This window comes from Scomber scombrus, chromosome 7 (assembly GCF_963691925.1).
Source record: "Scomber scombrus chromosome 7, fScoSco1.1, whole genome shotgun sequence".
NCBI lineage: Eukaryota > Metazoa > Chordata > Actinopteri > Scombriformes > Scombridae > Scomber > Scomber scombrus.
The window spans coordinates 14,247,616-14,274,935 of record NC_084976.1 but is presented as its reverse complement, the minus strand read 5'-3'; the positions used below and the strand labels follow the sequence as shown (position 1 = coordinate 14,274,935).

Sequence of the window (27,320 nt, the reverse complement as noted above, 5' to 3'; positions counted from 1 at the left end):
ACAAAGTGCTTTACATAATAAAAGCAAGCACAAACAAAGCAGAAGCAAAACCAAAAGACACACACACTTTCTCTCACACATGCATACACACTTGAAAGAATGCAACTGAAAACTGAGGAAGCACCATCTTACTCTCAGCAATTTGCAGTGAGGAAACACCAGAGACTGTATAAAACCAAATAAATAAAATTAACTAAAAATAAATAAAATACAAAGTTCATTTTAAAAGATGAGAACTTAATAAAAATAAGTTCAAACCACAATTAAAAAGTTAACATTAATACAAGGACATAATAATATAAACAACTAAAATTATACAATAAATAGGCTAAATAAACAAATAAACTGAACAGTTAAAATAGATAAAGGATAGAATATAATAAAACCTATAAATACAATTTAGTCAAAAGCCAGGCTAAAAAAGTAAGTCTTAAGTTTGCTTTTAAAAATGTCCACACTCACAGCTGTTCTCAGGTCTTCAGGAAGGCCGTTCCACCATTTCTCCTGATGACGTCACTGAGTGGCAGCATGTAAAGATAAAAAAGAATTGGAACTAAAATTGAGTTCATAGATGAACATTCATTAAAATTCTCTGTTGCTAAGATAATATTGAAACCAATTAAAAACAGTACCAGATATACCAATCAGGCCGTGAAGTCGATTTAAAAGTATTCCATGGTCAACAGTATCGAAAGCTGCACTTAAGTCTAATAAAACCAGGACTGCAGGTTTTCTCATTTCCAGGTTACACCTAAGGTCATTTACAACCTGAACTAGTGCAGTCTCAGTACTATGATTAGCTCTAACAATAGACTGGAATTTGTCATAGATATGTTTGGAGATAATAAAATCATTCAACTGATTAAAAACAAGCTTTTCTAAAATATTACTTAAAAGTGGCAGATTGGATACTGGACTGTAATTATTGGGGTCTAAAACATCCAAAACATTTCTCTTCAGAAGGGGCTAACCAACGCAGCCTTAAAATCAGTTGGAAAAACAACCATCGGAAGGGAATAATTAACAATAGTCAATAAATCCTCATCTAAAAAGCTATGAACTGTTTTAAAAATGGAGGTGGGAATGGGATCTGAAAAGCATGTTGAGGTTTTTAGTTTAGAAACAACTTTACCAATCTGCTCTCTCCGGTTCGGCAATATGGACCGGAAGGCTCTTTGCAGGACGGGGGTAAAGTGCATGGTGCTGTTTTATCTTTAGGGTGTTATTTATCTATGACTGTGTCTAATGGCAAGTGAAAGCCCTTGGTGTCTAATTCTGTCTCCTGGCAGGACTGAAAAAGGTAGAAGCTAGTTTATAGTGCCTGATAGATCTTTTCCTGATGTGTATAACTGCTTCTAAAAGCCTGTATTACAGGATAATTTATAAGTTTTCGTAATTTGCATTTTATGTTATAAATCACTGCGTGCCACCATTTTATTTATTTATTTCTTCAGAAGGTGATTACTGCATTTTTATATTTTGAAAGTAAAGTAACAACTCTTTAGAATAAAGTACATATGGGAAGTTTCATTGAGAAAGTTAAAGTAGGAATCTGGAATGTTTTTTTTTATTGAAACAAATGCTAATGCTATCCTAATGGCTAAGAACACTGAGGATTAGCAAGCAATCAATCTCTTATTGACTGCTTTTGCTTAGAGAGTAATAACATAATTAAACTTTAAAGACATTTTTTTCTTTTCCGTATAAACCATTAAGCATAATTAGGGTTTCTGGCTTTTGATGTTGATCTAATGGCATGTTAGTATGTGCTTAAAAAGCTAATTCAGGTCTACGTATTGAAGCATATGGTGCTATATTTATTTCCGTATCCCAATATCCTTAGCCAGAGCAGGGTCACTCTCAAGCTCTGACACTCCACACCCAGGACCTTTCCTCCTGCTTCTCCTTTGACCTCCCCTCTCTACTCCATGTTTCCTTCTGTCAGCTTCTATCCTCCCCTTTCTCCTCCTTGAACGCCTTGCTTTCTATGTCTCATTCTGTCTGGAGTTTTGTAGCTGACCCCAGTCTTCTCACATACCGTCACGGTGTGTCTGCATCGATCCCTTTGGGGCTCATGCATGGCCAGGGTTGTTGTCACAGCAATTGTTGCTGTAATCTTCCTTTCCAAGTCTGGTTGAGGTGGACTGTTTCTGTGCTGCTGACTGTGGAAGGATGGAATTATCGGCCAGAGGTCCTCGAGATGTTGTTGTGCTTCTTAAGTTACATGTGCAAACACAAGTGGATTGTGGTTTTGATGATGATGGTGTTAGATTTGGGTTTTGAGCTTTGGGCACCATCTGAACTGTGTCCCCAGCAAAAAAACAAAACAAAACAAAACAAAAAACACAAAAAAACTGTCTTATATAATATATATATAATGTTGCTAAGTTCTTGTATGACTGCTTTGTGTTTTAGAAGTTTGGTTTTGTTTTTAAAAAAGCAAAGGGATTTTGTAGAAAACCATCATAGTGAGGTGTCAGGAGTAGGGCCGGGACTTGATTAAAAAAATTAATCTAATTAATTAGAGGCTTTATAATTAATTAATCGAAATTAATGATATTTTAACCGCATATAAATATTTGACCTGAGAACAGTGAGAAGTAATTTTTTTCACATGGATTTTTAGTATACCATTGAATAATGACTGAATACATAAGCTTAAGCAACACAAATATTGTTTATTTTTGTTCAAGTCCAACAGACCAGTGCAATTTTTGCCATTAAGTGTAGCAATAGCATATTTAGAAATATAGTACATTTCAGAAATTAGCTAGCTACCACACTAGCTTCCATGCTAGCTGCTATATGTTTTGCATTGAGGTGATACTTGAGGCTCGATGTGCTGCGGTGATATGTGAATTCCTTGTTGCATAGCTTGCACACAACCATGCTCTTATCGACACTCCCATCCACGGGGCCAACCAAAGCAGTCTCATCAGCTACTTTCATGTTCACTGTGGTTTGTTGTTGTCTGAACTACGCTTGTTAGAAAGCCCACATTGTTTTGAGTGATATTTACCTGTTTATATTATGTTTGCATTGTAGGTTTCATTTGTCCTACGTTATTGAATGCAGCTGAGTTTTACCGACGTTCTTGAACGCACCACACCTGTGCAATTCTCCTTCTCCATGCGCTAGAGAGCTGACGTTTTTTCCCTTGCCTTTTTGCATCTTGCATCCTTATTGCCCTGATTTCCTGCTGTGTGTGAATGTATAAGGACCACAGCTGTAATAAAGCAGATAACTCCGTACATCTGTATCCGTGTTCTTTAATCGGGACACACTCATCATACCTTGCCACTCTAAACCAGTTAACTTCCTGGAGACCCCCACTATCTCCTTTTTAACGCTAGTTGGTGCTCCAGTATAATCGGTCCGCCTGAAACTCATCCAGTGAGAAACGTTCCGCGGTGCAAAAATAAGTGTGATTAAAATGCGTCCATTTTTTAACGCGGTAATTATTGTGTAATTAATGAATCTTAATTAACGTGTTAAAGTCCCGGCCCTAGTCAGGAGCTATAATTTTGATTTTGCCACAGAAATTCAGGCATCATAGGTGAGGCACCTGCCTCATAAATTTACCATACTAGGGCTGTACAAAACAGAAAATAATTGATTACAAGGTATTATTATCTATCTTATATGACTGGTGCATTAGAAGGTTTGACTTATTTTCTTAAAAAGAAAAGGGCTCTTGAAGCAAAACTCAAGGATCACTTACTAGCTTTACAAAATTAAAAAAAACATCTACTGAGGAAGACTGAGATAGCTACTTGAAATCTCATGAAAAAGCCAAAAACTGAAATTCATACAAAAATCAAAAGTTTTTTTTTTACACAACGAGTTGATTGTGTTACCTTTGGACAGAGCCAGGCTAGCGGTTTGCCACTGTTTCCAGTCTTTGTGTTTAGCTAAGCTAATCGGCTGGTGAGAGTAGCTTCACATTCAGTGCACAGACATGAAAACAGTATCAAACTTTGCATCTAACTCCGACAACCCATCTTAATCTTACTTTGAGAAGAATGAGCTCCAATCTTGCAAAACACATTTCAGCCACACCTGCATGTAAACACAGATATTAGACACATACTTATAAAGTAGTTTGGAAGATATGAGATAGTTTGAGTTTGTGTGTGTGTGTGTGTGAGTGTGTGTGTGTGTGGCGGCCTCAGTAAAAAATCAACCGAGTGATAGGAACCCTGTTGTAATCATTTGGTCAGAGGATTATGAGAAACAATAACTCAAAGCGGGCCTTTGATCAAACGAGTGGATGGAAGACTGTCCTTCGTGCTGCGAAAACAAACATCACCCGTCTCTCATAACTCTCTCACTATTATTGAGGATGGTGATTTGATATTGATTAGGTTTCATGAGAGCCCTCCACTCATCCAGCTTATTTTTCTATAGGATAGTATGGAGGTTTGTCCTCCCTTGAGTCTCATGGCCCTGTGCAAGCTGTTTTATCTGACATTGTGGCTTCACTGCAAGCTGCACCGAGAATGTAGAATGGCTCATGACTCAAGCACCACACTATGTGCTTCCTGATAAAGCTATTATTTCTCCTGGCCCCGCGGACTGAGACAAAACTTATCCATCTCTCTATTTTTATAATTCTGTGTTTCTCTTATTGTCTCTTTGTGAGCTATTGTTTTGGGTCAGCAAATGTCAACGATGTGGTAATGGGGTTGTTTGTAATTAATGCGTCTGTCAGTGAAAGGGGACAAGAGCAACAGAATTCACTCAGCCCTCAATGTTCTTCTGAAAATTGCTCTTTCACTTCAGCTTTGAGTGCATTAGGTTAGTCAGAAGTGCATGCTTTAGATGCTCTGATTATGAATTAACTCTGCTCATAATATATTCACTTCACTTCTGCAGGTGCTGATCGAGGCAACAGTTTCCAGGGAGCGACGGGGCTACATTGCCATAGATGACATCATGGTGCTCAACTATCCTTGCTGTAAGTGCCACTTTTGACAATGAATTGCAATTACAGAAGGTGCTAAAGGAGAGAGGTTTAGTGGTTTGAGAAGAAATGTATTTCAAAGCAACATGAAACATAAATACAATCAGGCGAAGAGTAATGGCTGATCGACCTTTTGTATTAGTACTGTAGGTTGTCCTAAGGCAGCCTACGACAACAGGAGTTCTATTAAAACACTGTGACACCCAAATGCCAATTATCTCTTCCACCAGAAAACACACCTACCGTTCTGCCTCCAGCCTAGTTTGACAGACAAAAATATCTGTTAATCAGGGAAAATCTCAGGAACTGAGAATGATGAGATCATATGACTCTTACATTTTCATGATCTCTGGCCTGTCCGGAGGTTAGTGTAGCTTTTTGTCATAAGTCACTTTGTACAGAGGGTTCCCCCCCCCCCCCCCCCCATTTTTCCATGATGTACAAAGAGCATTACATTCCAAAGCCTCTATGAAGATGCCTTCTCTTCAGGGTGTATGTTTTGCAACTGATGGCTCCCTGCAGCAGAGGGCTTTTTGTGTCAGTGATGGAAATGTAAGGGTAGCAGTTTGGTATGTTGTCAGCCCCTGAGGACCCTGTGTAAAACATATTCAGTAAGACCCCTGAGCATAATACCTGGGCAAAGTCTCTCAGTGTCACTTACACACTCCCTGTACAACCCACTGTTGAACACAAGGGCTCTTGTCAGCTCATAGCACATTTAACATCCGAGGTTCACACTGCTTTCAAGTGACTTATATAACTGACACAAACTTGAAGGATATTTTTCTCTCAAGGGATTCAGCATTATATATGTATATATACACACACATACTGTATATATGTATTATATGTATGTATCTATGTATGTATGTATGTATGTATGTATGTATATATATACACACACACACACACACACATACTGTGTGTATATATATACATACATATATATATACACACACACAGATATATATATATAGTCCGAAGTTAACATAGTAGTGTTTGGATCCTAGTTGAGGTGGACTTTCCAAGGATGTGATGTTACAGAGGGTAACACCAGTGATTTCATTAGATTAAGGCTGTGAGTTTGGTACATACCCTTACTGTATGTATACCCAGTCAGCCACCCTGTTTCTCCCTCAAACAGCAGATGGCATCTTCTGAATGCTCCCACTGTGGCTATTAAATAATTAAGACCCTCATCAAGACTTGAGCGTGCCTTATGATGTGGCACATGGCCATCCTGCATTCCCTGCCAGTGAACAGTGCGAGGGAAGGAGTGGGAAAGCAAAGGGAAGTGTAACATAGTAAAAAATGAAGAAAAACAAAAGTTCAACAAATTCTTTTTTTGTGAATTCTGGTTAAGGCTTGGTTGACATTTCTGTTGTACTGTTCCAGAGTCAAAGTCTTTGACTCTGGAACCAGTCTTGAAGTCCAATTAAATATTTAACACGTTAAATAGTCCTGAGGATAAGATATGACACATTTTGCTGTATAACACCACTATTCTTGCCAACAGTGGGCCCTGTTTGGATGTCAGTCATCTGGAGTGACACGTCAACATGTCCTTCCCCATTTCTCATTGATGGCAGCCAGTGCTGCCAGTGTTTACCCAGTGATTTGGCTCTGCTGGTGTCTACTTCGTACAGCTCTTTTGTTAACCCTTAGATGCATAAGTGGGGTCAAAAATGACCCCAGCGGTTGTTTTTTTGCAATATCTTTGTAATTTTAAATTTTTATCGTTTAATCTTCCATGTTTTCCTCAAATAGGTTGTCTTTGACACGAGGCCATTTGGATTTGTATGTAATTGTTATATTTTTTAAGTAATTGCATTTTTTGTATCAGTACCACACTCTTCCATACGTGGGGTCAAAAATGACCCCAATCATTTTCTATGGAATTTCAAGGGTTAACCCTAGGAACTTTTGATTTTTATCAACTGTGACTGTCAGGTATATTTACTGTCGATCCACACATCTAATGTCAGCAGTCTCACCACCCCTAAAGATTATTTTTTCACAGCAACATACATGTATTATTAGTACAAGTATTATCATCATTTTTATACCTCAGAATATATATGCTGTTATAAAATATGAACTTAATTTCCACATACATGATTTTTGTGTGATATAGTGTTGTGTTATCATCATCAAATTGTAAAGTGTCCTTGGATATGTGAAAGGTGCGATATAAATCGCACCTATTTTTATTATTATTATTATATTTATTATCAAATTACTTTCTAGTTAGCTAACACTAGCTAACTAAGATAGCTAACATTACTGTATTTGTTGTGTAGAGAAGCAGACTCTCACTATGATGGTTAGGGTTATGACAGGGCCAACAGAAGAGAAAGAGGTGTAAGATGTGTGCAAAGCCACCAATAGTTGTTGGAAATGCAGTGACCCTGTGTGCAGTGCTCACAGCCAGAAACAAGTAGTTTGTAACAGCTGTTCACAGTGAGAAGAAAGAAGACGCGTGTGTGTACATGCATAGACAGACAGACAGATACACAAACAATGAATGTTGAAGTTGTGATAGCATGGAAAACATGAAATCATTCTTGTGTTATAATATTGCATTAAATGCATTGATTCTAATTGGGATACTTTTTGGATGTAAACCGTTTTTGACCTTTTTGAAAGCTGGGATAAAAAGTGATAAATGAGCTTGTCAAACATGAAATAATTCTTTTGTTGACCAAAATATAATACAAATCATCATCTTTAACCAAAATGAAATACATTTCTTAAGTTTACAGCATAAAACGCATTCATTCTAATTGGGGTCATTTTTGACCCCACTCATGGAAGAGTGTAGGTATCAGTAGGTCATGCATCTAAGGATTAATCATGGTGTTGGGTAAAAGGTACAGGGCAGAAATATTCCACTTTAAATTAGAAAAATATTTGAATTTGAATTATTCAACTTGAATAATTGTATTAAAATTTAATTTCAGTCACATAGTTTTTGGTGTAACTTTAACCCAGTATTTTAACATTGACTTCTTGCTGATCAAAATGCCTGGTAAAGGCCAAACCAGAGGCACTTTATCTGCAAAATCACAGCAACCTGCATGCTGCCTCCCCACCTGGAAATAGCTGCCTTGCCAATTGGTGTTACTACCACCTCTGATTTCAAGGCTGAGCTGCTCTCTTTCCTTTGCAATGAGATGGTGGTTACTTTCAAGACAGAGCTCAAGTGACCAAGATCGAGCTACAGGCAGCGAAATCAGTTATCTGTCAGTATTACCAGCACCCAGCCCAATGTTAGTCCTTTCAAGAACACCATAGGTCAGGCATGTCTAAAGTCCGGCCCGGGGCCCAATGCGGCCCGTGTTCAAATTTCAATTTTTTTTTTGCAGTATTTTTTCACTGAAATACAAAACAACTGTGTCTGCCTAATTTTCCTAAAGAGACTGTGGCTGTTTTCAAGGGATTCAACATAAAAAGGCACTACCAGACGAAACATGGTAACTACTACAAGCTAACTGGGAAGGAACGCAGCGAAAAATTGAAGCAACTGGAAGCTGTTTTAACAGTGCAGCAGGGCTTTTTCACAAGAGCCCGTGAGTCAAATGAAAATGCTGCGAAGGTGAGCTACGAGGTGGCAACGCTGATTGCCAAAGACTGCGTGATGAAAATTGGTGGAGAAAATGTGGGTTGAAGAAGAAGCAGGAGTTTGCCAATGTTTGTCTGGCTCGTAACACTATGGTACGGAGAATTGAAGACGTTTCATCTGATATTAAGAGACAGTTAGAAGCAAAAGGAGTGGAGTTTGACTTTTTTTCATTAGCCTGCGACGAAAGCACGGACGCATCTGACACTGCTCAGTTACTGATTTTTTTTGAGAAGAGTGGACAATGAAATGAACAGATTTATTTGTTTCTGTTTGCTCCGCCGTAGATGACATGAAACAACCGTGGAATACAGTCTCGGGGATTATTACGGATGACGCACCAGCCATGGCTAGCGGGCGAAGTGGATTATCAACCCTTGTCTGTAACAAAGTCAGTGAAGAAGGAGGCAAAGCTATAAAACTCCACTGTATTATTCACCAACAAGATCTCTTTGCCAAAGATATGAAATATGATCATGTTATGAAACCAGTGATTAAGGCGATTAATTATATTCGCTCCAGAGCCCTGTGCCACTGCTTTAACAGTTTCTACTCGACATCCAGGATGAATACGGAGATGTTCTCTATCACAATGACATAAGATGGCTCAGTCGGGGGTCTGCACTGCAGCGCTTCTACTCTCTTAGGAAAGAAATCGGACAATTCTTGGAAAAAAAAGGGACAACCAATGCCAGAACTATCTGATCCTGTTTGGCTGGCTGATTTTGGATTTTTAGTTGACATAACACGACATCTGAACGCGCTGAACACAAGCCTTCAGGGGCAAAATGCAGTGGTAAGTCAACTGTATTCACACATCAAAGCCTTTGGGACCAAGCTGCAACTTTTCCAAAGGCACCTGTCACAAATGCAGCCCAATACCACACATTTCCCAGCACTGCAGGAAATAATGACCACTTTTCCAGAGAACAATATCAGTGCGCAAATGAGGAGGTATGCAGCAGACATCTCATCTCTGGCTGAGGAGTTTCAACAGCGCTTTCAGGATTTTGCAGCTATTGAAAAGGAGATCACGCTTTTTTCCTCTCCTTTCTCCGTGGTACCTGACAACGCTCCAGAGCACCTGCAGCTGGAGCTCATTGAGCTGCAGTGTGACGCCAAGTGTCGCAGTCGGAACCAGCAGCTCCCTCTTGTGAACTTTTACCGCCAGCTGGATAAAGGCAGGTTCCAAGAGATTCGAACAATTGCAAAGAAAATGCTGAGCTTGTTTGGATCGACATACTTGTGCGTGTGATACTTGTGCGATTCTCGGTTATGAACCTTAACAAGAACCGCTTGAGGACAAGACTCAGTGACTCTCACCAGCGTGACATCTTGCGCGTCTTTGATCCAGACCTGCCCAATTTACTGCAGTCGAGATCTCAGTATCACCCTTCACATTAGTGCAGGCAAGTTATTTTAGTCTTCTGAGGTGAATAAATTCTAATATCTCAGTGGATTTATTTTTTTTGTGATGGTCAAAACCACAGTTTTGAATATGCACTTTCTTTTAAATCCGTATTAAGAACGAGTGGTGCATGGATTCATATGGCCCTTAATGTTTTGTACTTCTGTAGATAATGGATTTTCCTCTCCACATTTTGAATTTACAAGTTTACAGTGAGCATTTAATGGTGAATAATATGTAATGTTTCAATGAAACTTGATCTTCCTGAAAGTTGTTTTTCCAGTTTTTCAAATATGAAAGACAGACTGATTTTGGTAAAAACGTGTTTAGATGTATATGGTCGGCCCCCACACATTTTCACCTCAACAAATCTGGCCCTCTTTGCATAAAGTTTGGACACCCCTGCCATAGGTGAACTAAAAACCTTGCTTTCCACCTGCACCAATGGCATAGCCACACTCCACGCTAAGGTTGAGCATATGTCAGTTGAAATGGTAAGAGTGGAAAATAAATGTGGGGATCTTGAGGAGAGATCATGGTGCAACAATGCAAGGATAGTGGGAGGACTCACCCAACTCCTCCACTGCAGAAGCTATCTCCACTCTGCTCAAGGAGGCTCTTAAGCTTGAGAAAGAGCCCCTCTAGGACCGTGCTTACCGGTGATACAATTTGGACCGCTATACCTGGTGCACCTCCGTGCATGATGGGGCTGAGAAGGAGATTACTGAAAATCACCAGAAGATGCCAGTGCATTCATTAGGACAAGATGATGTAATTTTAACTTTCAGTTATTATGGACAATTATTAATTATTTTCCCCATACACAGTTTGTTATTTTAATTTTACCTTCCTATATACAGTCTATGGTTCTTACTTTTACCTCTTCCTATGTAAAGAAATAAAAGTAAAAACCACAGCCTGTATATAGTTGTTTGGCATTTGGGCAATCCTGTCTGTTGTCAGCGGTTTGTGTAGGTTTTTCTGGGGGTTTTTTTTCTTTTCTTTTTTCTCCTTGAGTGGTGGGGTGGGGCTCCATGTTCATTCTCTTCCTATGTCTAAGTACTTAATATATGGCCACTTATACTAACAATACAGGAATCAATCCCACATATCGGCCCTTCTGTGAGATTGAATGGTTGTATTGCTCTTTGGAGATTCTACAGCCTTTCTACATCCTATCAAGGAATATTCATTTTTTTCTCAGGTGCATCTGTCTTTCTCTAGGATTAATTATTATTCAATTGATGCCAAACTAATTTCCAAAGTAATGACAGTTAATTACCATCCTATTGTTTTTTCTGACCATGCCCCTCTTTTTTTAGGTATTCAGTTTTCTCCACAACCCTACACAGCATCATGGAGGATCATTATCTTGCTTTTGTCAGATGATACATTCAATAAATGTATTGTTGCCTTAATTGATTATTTTTTTGCTATTAATCAGAAAGACAGTTGCATTTTTTAAGATTTCAAGCAAACTTGCACCACTATTACATAAGAAATTGCTGCAGCATGGCGCTCTCCCTCCTACTTTAAGCCTTCATAAGTCTGCTTTAAAAAAAGACAAGGGCCCAAATCTCTGTAGCTCTTTCAAACCTCTCTCCTCAATAAACATGGATGATAAGATCCTTGCAAAGACCCTGACCCATCGGAAAATATTCTCCCTAGTATTGTTTCGGATGAACAGACTGGATTAAGAAAGGGATGCCTGCTGTTCTATAATGTCCATACTCTCTTAAATATTATCTACTCTGAAACTACCACAAGCCCCAAAGATGTGATCTCAGTTGAGTCTGAAAAAGCATTCAGAAAGGTTGAATGGGACTATTGGGGTCGACTGGGCATGCAATTTAAGATATCACGTTATGCTGATGATTTACTGTTGTATGTCTCAGACCCAAACTATTCTACACCAGCATTTCTATCCATCCTTCAGGCTATAAAGTAAAACGCCCTTGCATTACAACTTAAACAGTTGATATCCCTGCAAGAACTGAATTTGAATTATGTGAACTGAATGTGGAAGTATAAAGAGTTGAATTTTTCAGTGAGTAATATCAAATACATTTTCACAGCAAATTAATTCAATTTCATGATATTATTATATTCAGTTTAAAGTTGATTGGAACTCAGTTCTAAACTAATAAATTCAGTTCATAATGATGTGATTCAAATTCATTTTTTATGCAACTATTCAAGTTTAGTAATTCAAATTCAAATATAAATTATTCGAATTCAGTTTCTAGTGACACATATTTCTCCCCGTAGAGAGGGCTACTCCCACACACTGACTCATGGGCAGCTCTGCACATCATACTGGGACATTATTACTCAAAATGTGGAAGACTGATGCTCACTCTGTGGCTTTTCTTCCACAGATACAGCCCTACATTCTTGTCATCTATAGATTGTCTTTAAACACACATTTACACACTAATGCACATATTTAAATTGTATTTTTATGATTGATTGTATCCAAACAGCCACTGTTGTGTTGTGGAGGCTCTGGAAATTGAAGCCAAATATGTAACAATTAAGATCCTTCACTGTTAGCACAAATACAAAACCTGCACAAAAGCTAAAAGTCACATGCATCAATATGACCCAAGCACAATCTTATCTTGAATTAACTTTTTATGAAAACAACTGAATAAGAGTAAATTGAAGTAGTCAAGTTAAAAACCATTTCAAACTGTGAACATATATGAATGCTGGGGAATGATGTTCAGTTAATAATGATCAAACACTGGACAAAGCTGAATTCCCTATGAAATCCCTGTTTGAAAACAACAAAACAACAAAAAGCCTTGTGTCATGTTTACTGTGACCAGCACTGAGTATGACTGAAAGGTAATGGAGTCTTTTGATCTCACTGTGTTTCTCTCTCCCTGTCTGTCTCTTTAGATAAGGCGCCGCACTTCTCCAGGCTAGGCGATGAGGAGGTCAATGCTGGGCAAAATGCCACTTTCCAGTGTGTTGCTGCTGGAAGGGCATCAGAGGCGGAGAACTTCCTGCTGGAGGTCAGTGGTTTAATGGTTGAGTTTATAGCTAGGGGAACCTGTGTGTCTGACTTGGATGTGTGAATTTTGCTCCAAAATAAGGCCCTCACATTTTTTTACTACAAAAGTCAGCAGTACCAAAGAAAAACAAGTTGTGGTCGTGTTCACACTTTTCACAGACTTTTCCTATAGAATTTAGAAGCACTTGAGGTAAATCATTAAGTTGGCGGATTTATTACAAATCGCATTGTTTAACTAACCTTTCCAAATACACAACTGCATGTGTAAGTAGACCACGTTACCCTAAATAACCGCAGCTACAAGGTTTTTTCAGTTTTGTAATCATTAAATGTCCCGGATGCGTTTGTGTTAGACAACGCTCTAATGCTGTGAAGGCTATGATGGCCTTGAAGCCTCCTCACTTCACTGCCTTTGAAAAGTGAAATTGCTTATACAGTAGGATCACAGTATTCTTAACTTTCTTCAACGCCTCCTGTTTTTCTTCATATCATGTACTGTGTTTTAGTTGTATGTCTTTTCATCTAGCTAGCTCTGTGAAGGTCATATAAATTCTTTACCTCTGGTGGGAATAACCCTGTTGTCATTATGTAGCACTGATTAAAGCACGGCAGAGAGCTTCAATCTTTTTTCATCTCACTCTGCAATTACTGTGCAGCCACACATTCACTGCTTTTGCCAACATCTTACCACCCACTGCAGCCAGTGTTAATCATGGTTGACCTTAGCCAAACAGACTGTATTGTTTGAAACTGGGATATCTGTGATTTATGTAATTGAAGTGTCCTCATTCCCACCTCTGAGCGCTTTATCAAACTACCCATTTGGTCACAACACAAGGATGAAGACAAATGCTTTGGGTAATTAGCTGGCACAACCATACAGGCGCCTGCTGTAATGAGAGCTTCAGGCCGCTGGAATGTTCTTTCCCTGTCTCTCCTCTACGTTCTACTGTCCTCCTCACCGCCTCCCTGTCTGTTTTGCTGGATCCACATGTGTGTTTTCTCCATATGAACTCACATCACTGTTGTTTTCTGTTGTTGTGCCCTTTTGTGTATCATTGTGTCTTCCATACCAGCTGCAGCACAGTCTTGGCTGCATACATCTGCCAGATTAACAGATCATTTTGTCATTTCTTTGCCAATTAGCCACAGCCAGATTGTTTACGTAACATGAAGTGATCTCATGCTTATTTGATTTATCCTGATTTCCCCTGCTTCCGTTTCATAATCCACATGCTAGGTAGCGAAAAGGAGATGCAGTGAGGCTGCAGCAGTGTATGACCGAGAGTTTTTTTTTGTGGTCACAAGATTTGTTGCCTGCTTAACCCTAATCAGCGGGTGTGTGTTTATGTGTTTGTTTTTGCAAGGGCTCAGCCGGAGGTTTGTGTGGTCTGTGGGTTTTTTAAGGCCCCAAATTGCAAGAGAAGCAGGGATGGCCTAGCATAACCCAAAGGTCTCCTTGTTAATCCCAGCATGTTTACATGCTTTGAATTCTGTTCAGGATTCATGTCCACCATTTCACACAAAAAAAATGGCCTGAAAACATGAGAAAAAATGTCAGTTTCAATGTATTTTGTTGAGACTACGCAGACTTGACGGATGCTAGTGGTTTCAATGGTGTGGAACAATGTGAGAAATGCCTCTCACGGTTCAACAGCAAGGTGCATCATGCAACATTCATTCATTCCACTTTTTTCTCTCTGTTTTTCTCTCTCTCTCTTTTGTTTATCTCATGTTTCTCAGTTGCTTCATGCTCAAATGTGCAGTTGTGTCATAGGTATTTCTACTGTTTTACACCCAAACACAAAGTCTACATCCTACTATTCATCGAGCTTATGTACTAAACTGATTAAACCTTAATGCATTTAAGCCCATAGATGTCTCCTAATTCTAATGGCTAAGCAGTTAAATGTTTTTGGTCAATAATATTGCACACCAAGGACAAGTACGTTTTTAGATGTGCTTTGTTGAGGAACGACGCTCATGACATGTACTACACATATAATCACTATTGTTTTAACAAGATTCCATTTGTTTTTATTAAAGCATGTCTGATTGTCATATTGTGTGATTAAATCAGAGCGATGGTCCTGCCATTCTAATTAAATGGCATACAATTGGACAATCCTTCTTTTTAATCACAGAGCCCTAATAAGAACTGACCTAGATACTAATAACTTAAGTGTGTTTTGTTATATTACTAGTTTAATGTCCTTGGGAGTTCACTGAGCAATAACTGCATATAAGCTAGGTAATAATGTGGTTAATGAGTGCTTGCGCGCGTTTGCGAGCGTGTGTGTGTGTGTGTGTGTGTGTGTGTGTGTGGGGGGGGGGGGGGGGGGGGGGGGTGCTGTGTGTATGTTTTAAGTAGCAGATACATCAATATATATACCATACTGAATGACTACTTTAGCAGTGTTGTAACTGAAATATACAGTATAATTTTTTTTTTTTTAAAAGAAGGAAGGAATCTTCAGTAGCAATACAAATAAAATTAGTTATTGACTATTTTCAGCATAAAATGAAATAGCCACATTGATAGATATTCTGGGTACCTGTCTTACAGACAAAAGAGGACTAATTTCATACTTTGTCTCATCTGGACCATTGAAATTGGCACTTTTTTTTCATGCAAGGTCCATGCTCTTAACATAAATCAAAATAACCTTTTAACAAGCAAGTTTAACATCTCTGATTTTTTAATGACCATTATTTCATAATACAATTCTTCAGTTAATGAATATTGTCATACTTTTAAACAGTGTTACTCAGAGGTCTTCAAAAATGTCACTAATTTTACACATAAAGCTTAATTTACAAGTGTTGCCATGGTGAGAACATCTCAACCTTGTAAAATGTTTTTATAATGTCCTCTGTGGCTCTGGTGAACTCTGGGTCTTGAAGAATACACATTTTTAACAGTAAGCTTTTTTTTTTTTTACAAACTGGAGACATGGAGTTTGAAAGACAGCTGTTTATAAGGAAAAATAGTCTAATAAAGAGACTATATTGAGTTGCATTATGGGAACTGTAGAATTCAAGGTTTTGGGAGCTTGACTCAGACTAAGGACATGAAGTCAGGACATTTTGACCGCATTTTTGGAGTGCTGCCTTAAAAATGGTCATGTGCTTGTTTTTGCACATACTGGTACACAACACAGCTATAACTGTGTGGGTAGTCGTAACCTATTTTTGTGTATTTAGTAATTGCACATGATTCACTGCAGGAGCCTGTGTGTGTGTGTGTGTGTGTGTGTGTGTGTGTGTGTGTGTGTGTGTGTGTGTGTGTGTGTGTGTGTGTGTGTGTGTGTGTGTGTGTGTGTGTGTGTGTGTGTGTGTGTGTGTGTGTGTGTGTGTGTGTGTGTGTGTGAGACAGAGAGAGTGGGAGATGATAAGCCATCCTGTCTTCTCTGACTCTGACTTTTCCTGCTTTTCAGAGACACAATGGGGACATTTTAACAACGGCGTCGGTCAAGCACCTGGGTCATCGGCGCTTTGTGCTGTCTTTCCAGCTAGACACTGTCCAGCGAGTGGATCAAGACCTTTACCGCTGTGTCACCCAGTCACCCAGGGGATCTGGGGTCTCAAACTTTGCTGAACTTGTTGTCAAAGGTAAAACTCTGTTTTATTTGTCCTTTAGAATTTTGGCAGAGATATTGGCAGAAATGGAATATAATATTCACAAGTATTTCTTTATTAGTGTATAATCACCTGAAAATAAGAATCGTTGTGTTGTTGTTACATTAGAATGAGCCCTTTATATCTACATTGAGAGCGGAGCCCACCGTTGCACTGCCATGTTTCTCCAGCAGCCCGGAGTGGTCAAATCTGTAACCTCACTGCCAGATTCCACTAAATCCTACAAACTGGTCGTTTAACATTCTTTCTCTGTTTTCCATCCCCTTCTGTTTCTGTCATTCTATCAGTTTTCCTACTGTTTTCATGATTGTGTATGATTTTCTGCTCCTCGTGGTCACAGTTGATTACTATATGTGATTCAAAGGAGAATTAAAAAATTAAATTGATCATGACAAACAGTGATAGGCACTGATGTGAACGCATTTCAAATTGCCCATAGGACATCATTTGAGCATGATAGTGGAAATCATAAACACCTTTTGCAAATTGATTTCCACAAAACTTTTTAATCACAAATTGTATGGCACTTGACACACACGAGAGCTCTTTGGATGGCTCATACAATCTTCCTGACATGTGTTGTTTTTCTGAGCTGGAATTGTCAAACTCAGCTCTTCAGCTCTCTGTCAGAAAGCTGTTCACTTGACTTGGACTCCTGCAGTCCCTGTCATATCATGTACCACAGATGGTGACCTTACTCCCATTACTCACTTCAACCCCACAGCCTGACACCACTTTGACAGCATAGTAATGATACGGTTGTGGGGTGGTTTGATGGCATAACAAACTCCAGCCCTCAACAAAGGGAAAGTTGAGAATGAGAAATAAGGATGTGCGATTTTCTCATTCTCCTTGTCCTCTGTTTTCCTGTATGCTTCTCATATTAATACTTTTTAAAAGGCTCATGCGAGGCCAAAGGAGAGAAAGATTGCAAAAAGAGTTTTCTTTTGTTAAGGCACAGAGTTAATCCCTTTTATGTGGAAGTATCGATTAGGATAGAGACTGATTGGTACATTATGCAAAATTTGCCAAATTGTTAATAAACCCTTTTTCCAGCAGCTGCCAGTAAACCAGGAGTCAGTGAACGGGCTGATAGAAGGCCATGAAATCCCATTTATTGCGCTCACACTCTCAGCAAAATAAGTATTATTGTATTCATGCAGTGGTGGCTTTCCTTACTTTTCATAATCAGGACAAAAAAGTTATTTTTGGCACAGCTCATTCTATGCCATGAGTAGATGATGTGATGGCGGTCATATTCGAGTCAACTGGCCGTAACTCCGTAATCTATTTCACAGGAACTGAGAGCGAGCCTGTAACAAGACTTTCATAAGTCCCTTTCCTCTCACTGCCCTGCTACGAAGAGCCTAATCATCCCCTTAATGAGTTGGATCCACTCATTTCAAGACTGTAGATTGCATACAGGAATCACGATGGAACTCTCTTATCACCCCATAGACATGTCCACACAATGAATAAAATATTTTCATCTTTCTCCTTAAGGTACTGTACGTCTCTGGCTTTTGTTTGCGGCCTTCTAGTTGTTATATTTTGATCCTGCATGAGAACATTTGAAGATGTGTTTTCAGGGATTCACAGCCTGTTAAAGCATAAATCTCAGTGCACAGAAATCCTTAATTAAACAGAAACTAGCACCGAAAGAAATGTGTAGTTTCAGAATAGCTCAGTGCATGGAGAAAAACAATGGAAAAGAATACTAATCATATACTGAGAGGAAAAATAGTGTAAAAATAAACAAAATAAATTAGGAGAAAGAACTGTGAACCCAAACTGTATAGAAAATGAGTACGTTGTTTTAAATTTTGCCTCACTGGCTGCTTGCCTGTGGCCTAAATTTGGCCTTTTATTATGTTTGTAGTCACTCACAGCACAAAGATGAGCTGCTGCAGGCTAATGCAAGGCAAAGGGAATCAGCAGAGAGAAGAGGTGAGGTTCTGGTAATGTTGAAATCCCTTAGAGAGGAGGGCCATAAAAGACCGAGGCGCCTCTGCAGGAATGACAGATTAGTCACAGCCACAGATCTAACTCTGATCTTTTTCATGCTTTGTCCTCATTTCTTTTGCATTCCCTTCCCTCCCTCACACTGTTGCCCAAGTAATTGTTCAGTGGCTTGAATCTGCCAGTAAGTGACATTTGACCGGTGGGCACTGAAATTAATCCTGGGTTTGGCAATCTTTACCGACAGTGATTCAGAGTCTCCTCTTTCATCATGGTGACCAGCTGTGAGGACAGAACACTCAGTTAGAGAAAAAGATGTGCAGCACCAAATCCCTTAGTTACAAAGATCATATACGTTCAATGCATGTGCACACCTGTTTTTTCACTCACTGCTTTGCTAAAATGTATGCAAGGCTGTGAACGCCTTGTTAATGGGTATGACTAATCTGCTATTTGAACTCAGTTTGACCTGCTCACATCTTGCGGTCTCTAGGGACTCATTTAAGACTCAGTGGGCTTAAGCATAGTGAGAAATCTGTTTGCTTAAAACTGATTAGTAAAATTAATACCACAACTTTACCTCCTGACTGTGCAGCAGTGCTGTGGGCCTGCAAGCAAATGCTTTAACCAATACAAACGTGTTTGTGCAGAAAATGAAAAACACTGCTTTTCTTTTCCTCTGACAGTACCTCCATCCCCCATTGCGCCGCCCCAGCTGCTGCGTGCTGGCTCCACTTACCTGATCATCCAGCTCAACACCAACTCTATCCTGGGAGATGGCCCCATTATCAGGAAGGAGATTGAGTACCGTGCCAGCCAGTCCCCGTGGTCAGAGATACATGGAGTCAACATGGTCACCTATAAGTTGTGGCATCTGGATCCAGACACAGAGTACCACATCAGTGTGCTTTTGACTCGGCCTGGAGAAGGAGGCACTGGTCCTCCTGGACCCCCTTTAGTGAGCAGGACCAAGTGTGCAGGTGAATTACCAGATCTCAACACATTGATTTGGGTAGAGTCCTCTGAGGTATGACAGTGTTATATTTTAGTTCATATAGTGTCATATGAGAGGAAAAGACTGTTAGATAGTAAAGCTCAGAGTGTAGCAACATTCAATAATTATCATCATCAACTCACTTTATATGGCTGAGTAATTTATACTGATTACACTTGATTACAAATAAAAGTCCTATTGCTCCTGCAAGCTGCTGTTCACTGGCCAGTATCTGCAGCTGCACTATGAGCTGAAAACACACCAACGACCACACAGCCTATATGTTTCAAGCTGGATCTATATCACTCACTTCTTTTTCAGGTCAAGAATTTGTACCTATATCTGATTGTTGTAGTATGTTGTTGTGTTTGTACAGATACCCCGTCTACTACAATGCTTTGGCCCATTTGGGGTTTTGTGTTTGTTTCAACAAATATGAGATGGCATATTTTGAATGGGCGTAGACATTGCTCTGTAAGGAGCTATTTTGCAATGTGTAGTTCTTAGAGGAATTACAGTGTGCACTGTTGAGGTGATCCAGTGCCCTAGAGCCCTGAATGAGGGATGTGGAGTGTGTGGAACACTACTATTCAGTAGAAATCACAAGCATCAGACAATAGGTGTTTAATTCAATCTGTAATCATTCACTAAAAGGACACTGCTTAGTGATTTTTCTAAATTGCATAGGCTTATACATTCAATCTAGATTAAAAATAATACCTATAACTATGTCTTTGCAATTAATGAAGTAATTTAATGAAAGATAATTTTCCCCACTGCTCAAAGTACCAATGCCCAACAGCCACACACTAACTTCAAAGAGTCTTGCATTATGGGGTTGCATCTGTCATACTAAATTGCTCAAATTAAAACAGAGAGGAGCTGATAGACAAGTTCTAACTCAGTCACTGCATATACTTATCTCATAAGAAAAGGCACATTTTGCTATCACTGGCATTCTCTGAACTCTGAAGACTGAAAGGGAGACTTTCTGCTGCCAGCATAGCAATATTAGTTTGACGGTTATTTAAAAGATAACAACTGGCTGACTACAGTGACTAGCCTAAAACAGCGGTCTTTGGTATCTACTGAATATGACAGAAATTTCATACGACAAGTATAGTAAATGTACAAGTATTTGTAAGTGACAGTGGTGGAGATGTATCAATCGTCGTATATACAGGTGTACAGTACCCTGTAAACACTTGAAGGACAAAAACTATAGACAGTAAACTTTGTACATACGTGATTATACATATATTTATTACGTGAGAACCAGGAACCAGTGGGTGTTTAGCAGAATTCCTTAAAAAAATTACTGAAAAAATTAAACATTTATCAAAATAGCTGCTGATTAGTGGTTAATTGTTTCAGTTATATTAGGTTGCCTTCTGGTATATTAGTGTGCTTTCTATTTTTCACTTCACTCTCTTCTACTCATTGTTTATCTTTTCTACTTCATTAGACAAAGTGTTACTGCCTTAGAAACTAATAGCACACATAGTTAAATATGGATTATTTTAAATTCCAATCACTCATTCATGGTGAAGGTTTGCCCCCCCCCCCATCAGGCTTTATTTAATTGAACATTTTGTATTGCCTGGTCACATCTCTGCACCCCTGACATCTGTCACTGCGCAGACACAGAACACCCAGAGAGATGAGCAGGATACCAGAAGGCTACAACCATTTTTACCATTAAATATAATGTATGCATGTAGAGCACAGATAGTACTGTGTTAATGCAGATGCACACACAGAGATGGCAGTCATTACTGCTGCCTACATCTGCAATGTGTGTGTTGTAGTCACAGACATGCGAAATGGAGAGTTTTGTGTTACCCAAAGGCAGTCTGTGGATTTTTTTCTTCCATGGTCATAACTCTTTTCTATGCCCAACGGTCTCTTCCTGCCATATACCATCCCTCACATATCTCCCTGCCCTGCTCCAATAGAGCCTCCCTGGCCCCCTCTCCAATGACATATTAAAGCCACTCTCCTCTCCCAACAGCCAGACACCCCTCATTCATCAGGCACCATGAGTGAGCTTGGAGGCCCCCCTTTGCCTGCTCAAATCCCTGCACACACCTCACACAACTTAAGAGACACAAAAAAAATCACAATAAAACCAGGAAAGTCAATACCAAAGGAGGGTTGGTGGTGGAGGATTTGTGTGTGGGAGAAGGTAGTTTTTCAAAGAGAGAGAGTAAAACGGTAAAAAATGTGAGAGAAGTGAAGCGAGAGAGGATTCACAACGTATGGAAATTGCTTTCACAGTTGCTGGTATCGGTGTTTGTGAAAGTCATGAAACTCAGCCTTTAATGATGTATTTACATTTCAACCACTGTGACATTAGCTTGTTCAACCATGTGTGGGATAACTAATGCGGCTGTGTTTGCTGAGCTGTTAAACAGGGCATTTAGATGCAGTACTAGTTCAACACAGAGAAAGTATAGGTGAAATTAATTTTGCCAGTTGTCGTGTCTTGTATAACCCCACCCCCCTCAGTATGTGCAGAGCTGTGACTGACAGACTCGTACGTGGCCTCATCAGTGTTCTCAGTTCTTACTTGGGCGTGTTTATGTCTTGTAAATCTTACAGTGAGCTGCAGCAATGTAAACCTCCTCCACCTGGTGTATCTCACCTTCTTGACCCACAGGGAGTCTCTAATCACCACCTGATTCCCAGAGTTCCACTGACCCAACCTCCAAACCATCTGGTCTACACTACCCCTCCTGACCCCTTATTCCGCTGCTGAAACCTGATCGTCCCCCTTGCTGTTGGCCTGATTAAGTTTAAGCATGAGAAAATAGATGGTGAGGTTGTTGCGGTAATTTCAGGGAGGTGGTAATTATCTGGTGAACAGAAGGGATATTTGGACTCTCTTTTAAGAGGAATTTTGGAGGAAAGTGAATATCCTCTCTAGAAGCTGTGCCTTGCCCCAGCACTGTAAAACTAATGGCCGTGAATGTGAACATGGTCTCCGCCTGGATCTGATGGCCATCCAGGTGTGCTTGATGAGGCATTGCTGTGATTATCAGCACGGTGCATTAGCACAGCTTGAAGACCCTCAAGTGAATCACAGAGGAGAGGCGAGCATTTGTACTGCAGGTGGTCCCCAAACTACATTAATGGGCTTCCACCTGCTGCTGGGTCAGTGAACCTTCTGGAAAGCCTTGCCCATAATGCTCTTGATTTGTTAGAGGGAGCCTGACTAAAATTAGGAGCATTAGGAACACAAGTGCTTTCCGTTTCTTGGCATGTCGTTCATCATGTCTTCCACTCTGCGAGCCACAATTCCCTGTATATGCACATTTGGATTTATGTACGCTCTTGTTTTTGCTTGCACACGGGTAAAAGCCTGCATGTCTGTATAAATTTGGTTGTTGCCATCTGACGCAGTCAGTCCAGATCCCCTCCATGGCCGCTCTGTCCTGCTGCTGTCCCATGTCACAGTTTTAGGGTAGCTAATACAGCAGAACCTGTCACATCGACTCTAACTTCCAATCTCCAAGGATCAACATGGTGCTCTGGGCTTTTGGCCATGTTGGGGCGGCTGCAGTTTTCATGCCACAGGGTGCCAGAGAATGGGTGCCCGTGGCACACAGACAAATAAGACGAGGCAAGGGGAAGGGGCTGGCACAAATGTCCACTTTGAGAAAACCCACAATGAGCACACTGTGGCCTCTTTGGCGGTGCTTTCATCAACTCAGCAGTTAAATGCCTCCCTTTATTTAGCACTCAGACTGTGCAGACTATCAATTGCACCATTAAGACAATCTTCAGTCACACTGAACAATGGAACATTAACATTTCTTGCAGGGTGCAGTCTACTACTCTACTGTGATTACTGTGCCCACCAATTTATCTGCTGTCACATTAGTCTGGATAAGGTTCACATCAATGCTCTGGTCATATTTCCATTTAGTATAAGATGCCAGACAGCAAATTAAAAGAGAAAGCTGGTGACTGCAGAGGCTTTCAGTATAGATTGGAAGTGTCATAAAATATATTTACAAAAGAATTGCTGCCACCAGGCAGTAATAAATGCATAAGAAGTTGGGCATAAGGCTGTTATATCTGATAAAAGTTATATGGTTATATATAGGGGCATGAACATGTGTACATATAAAAAAGGAGAGAGAGTTAAAGAGATAAAAAAGAGAGTGATACAGAGATAAGGGTAAATAAGACTATTTTATACAGTGAATGCGTGCATATATGTGTGTCCCTGCAGAACTAGAGTACACCCATCAAATCCATTTTCTCTTAGATAATTATTGTTTTAGTGCATTAGTCCCTGCTCAGCGATGCATTAGCCACCTTATTTAAGTTCCCTGCATTAATCTGTGCTGCATTGTGAATCCCACTGAGTGTACGAATCACTGAAGGAACGAAGACCTTGGCCAATAACCTCAAACTCCACTGATCTCTCCCTGTACCCCATATCTCTGCTGTCATTCCCTGTCTCCCCAGCCAATTACTCAATATGCCCTATTAAAAGCATAAAGCAATACAATACATTATATAGCATATTGCTTGACAAAAAGGCATTGATTGTGTTAATAATGACCAAAGATAAATGCCTCCATTGATACTGAGGATGTCCTTGGCTTAACTCTGGCTCTCTTCAGTTCGGACGTCCTCCTGAACACTGGCTGGTCTGTGCCTCTGTGTATAGAGGCTCTCTGTATCTCTCAGCTACACATTACATTTGAGTGGGATATCAAAGACAGCGCTGTTATTCTTTTAGTTTGAGTCAGAGAAAAACAGGGTTAACCCGGCAGTGACCAGAATTAACGTGGTCTCTTCTAAAAATATGCATCAGGCCATCGCAATGACCCAGCAGTAAAAGTAACCAGCGGAAGTGAGTGCCCTTGTATAGTGCTGGCATTTTTGTGTGTGGATTGAACTACAGGGCAAAGAAATATAGCCACTTGATAGTCTATTTGCTAGTCTACATGGAGGCGAGGACTGGTGGGAGAGCAACGGCAACCCACAGCCTGTCCGATTAATTAGCGGAATTGGCATGAGTTCCTGCTCTGCCGTCGGGGATGTATGTGTGTTGTGCTGGCAGCAAACTGACGACCTCCACGTTGTGTTGGGGCAGTATGGCGGTATGTAGGAGGGGAACTACTGAAAAACTGCCAGGGTAGTCCTGGGACATGTCATTTGCTGGGTGCTCTTCTGAAATCAAATATTTCACAATACAACAAAGTTACCTGTGTTTTCATTTTCTAAAAATCACTATTATGCCTTTAGGTCTTTTTTAATTACATTATTTGTTTTTTGTTTGTTTGTTTGTCTGTTTTATCACTGAATTTCTGTTTTCTGTATTACTCAGTGATCTGTTTTTTTCTTATTATTCTTCAATCTTACTATTTTCCAGAGCCTATGCGTGCATTACGGGGCCTCACAGCCACAGATATCCAGTCCAGACAGTTGTCCCTGCAGTGGGAGAATTTGGCGTTCAATCTGACGCGCTGCCACACCTACTCAGTGTCCCTGTGCTACCGCTACACCACAGCGGGAGGTGGCGGAGGCCACAACACCACCGTGCGAGAGTGCCTGGCAGTGGAACACAACGCCTCACGCTTCACACTGCGTGATCTGCCACCCTACCATGGCATCCATGTCCGCCTGTCACTGACCAACCCAGAGGGGAAGAAAGAGGGCAGAGAGGTCACCTTCCAGACTGAGGAGGACAGTAAGTCCCAGGAGGAGGTTACAGAAAAGATAGTGTAGAAAGAAAAGAACAAAAAACAAAAAAAGTGGCATCATAAAATGGTAAGATAAGCATCACCTGAAAATTAATATATTTACTCCCCCTAATATCATCTGAACTTTAACATTTTCCTGGGTCATAATTAGTACTGACACTAGATGGCGTAAACATAACTATAGGCCTGAATTTTCGACCTATATCATAATTTTTCTTTTGAGAACGGGCTGAAAATGTACCAGAAAACCTAATTTCAAATGTCAGAAAGGAGACCACCCGACCTGCCCACAACCTTTCGTTGTAATGATCGTTTTTAATAGCATATATCAAGGGCACCATACGTGGTTAAGATATATGAATCCATGTTTCAATCAGATTTGCTTCGGACGTTGCGAATTTGCTTCTAAATGTTGTGTAGCTTTGCCATTTCTGCTGGCTTCTTTTAACACATTAATACAATGAGGATGACCATCTGAGGCTGCATCAGCATTACAAAAGATCCTTTTCAGTCATGAACAAAAATAACATAAAAGAGAAAACATTACAGTATATCTGAGACTCCAGCAACCCTGAGATAGGATTTGGTGCTTATTTCTTATCTCCTATTATTCCTTCGCGCTGTAGCACATCGTCTGCATGGCAGCTGAAGGAGAAATCAATTCTACCATGAAAAAATCATAACAAACAAGATTCTTCAGAAAGAGATATGTAGAGGGAAAGATTGAAAAAAGATCATCAGAGAGGAAGAAAGCAAGAGAAAGGGTTTTTCTGAATAGATAGAAGATAAATATACGTATATATACATGCAATACACGTCAATTATGAAGCCTTTTTCCAAAAGCCTTAATAAGCAACTCTGTCCTCTAGACTAACTCAGTTCAAAAATAAAAGTCGACTCAGCTGTTTGGCTCATGCTCTAGCCTCAGGCCAGAATCTCACATAACAGTCTTCCTCAGTGCAGCGCTCACACAGACCACGGGGACTCGGGCTGAAACCAAATGGCTCAAAAAACAGTGTGTGTAGTTGAATGTTCAGTTGCTCACAATCCTCTCACTGCCATTCAGACAAGTTTACCAGCAAGCATCTGACATATTCATCAATATGCCTCGACTTTGACAGACGACTGATATAGAATTCCAATATTGCTCTTATGTTTTCTTTCTCTTTGCTGTGTTGTGGTTACATAATTGATGCGATTCATAAATTAACTGTGTCCTTATCTGATGTTCTCTGCCTGCTGCTGAGTGTCTCATGTGGTGCATTGTTCTTAGCCACTGTGACATTCACATCTGTGATATTGACAGGAGAGGATCACCGTGGGATTAGCACTTCAATTTCCCCGACAAATGTTTGTTCTGACATTTTCTTATAGTTCCCGGAGGCATAGCACCGGAGTCGCTCACCTTCACCCCGCTGGATGACATGATCTTCCTGAAGTGGGAGGAGCCTGTTGAGCCCAACGGCCTTATTACCCAGTATGAGGTGAGCACAGAGAGACGCTTCACTTCATATGTCTTTTCAATTACCAGTTGTTTTAAGATTTCAAAAAAGGTATCTTACTTTGACTATAACTTAATTGTGATCTACCATACAGTTGTTTTAATATAATATTACAGTAAAAGGTAAGTGAATGAGCAGTGCTATTGTTGAGACTGAAAGTGCATTTTTAACCTTCACCATAAAGTTCATTAAGTAACTGTTCTGATTTGATTTGTCTTTTGATTGTTTCACATGATCTCCTTGCAGATAGTTTAACCTGTTGTCAGAATTGACCATTTCTGATGTCTCTGTACCTCCGTAGTTACTGTTGCTACACCTGTCAAGCTTTCGGTTCTCAAACAGCACATATGCAGTTAACAATGAAAACAGTGACATTTTTTGAAGCAGTCAGTCCAAAAACAGACTTCTCACTTCTGGCTGGGGACCATTGATTTTGCCTGCAGATACAACATTGTCAACAGTCCCTGTAGAAATATTGACATAAAGTAACATTATTA

At 39.9% G+C, this 27,320-nt stretch overlaps 1 protein-coding gene across 1 annotated transcript in view; it reads left to right on the top strand.

Moving 5' to 3' along the window:
* ptprub (protein tyrosine phosphatase receptor type Ub) overlaps positions 1–27,320 on the top strand; it is a 164,114-nt gene that overhangs the window by 92,150 nt on the left and 44,644 nt on the right. Inside the window, exons 4-9 of the mRNA XM_062423421.1 lie at positions 4,876–4,957; positions 12,895–13,010; positions 16,447–16,621; positions 19,294–19,587; positions 24,991–25,308; positions 26,696–26,805. Of these exons, the coding sequence (XP_062279405.1) occupies positions 4,876–4,957; positions 12,895–13,010; positions 16,447–16,621; positions 19,294–19,587; positions 24,991–25,308; positions 26,696–26,805 (1,095 nt within the window). The remainder of the gene's footprint in view (positions 1–4,875; positions 4,958–12,894; positions 13,011–16,446; positions 16,622–19,293; positions 19,588–24,990; positions 25,309–26,695; positions 26,806–27,320) is intronic.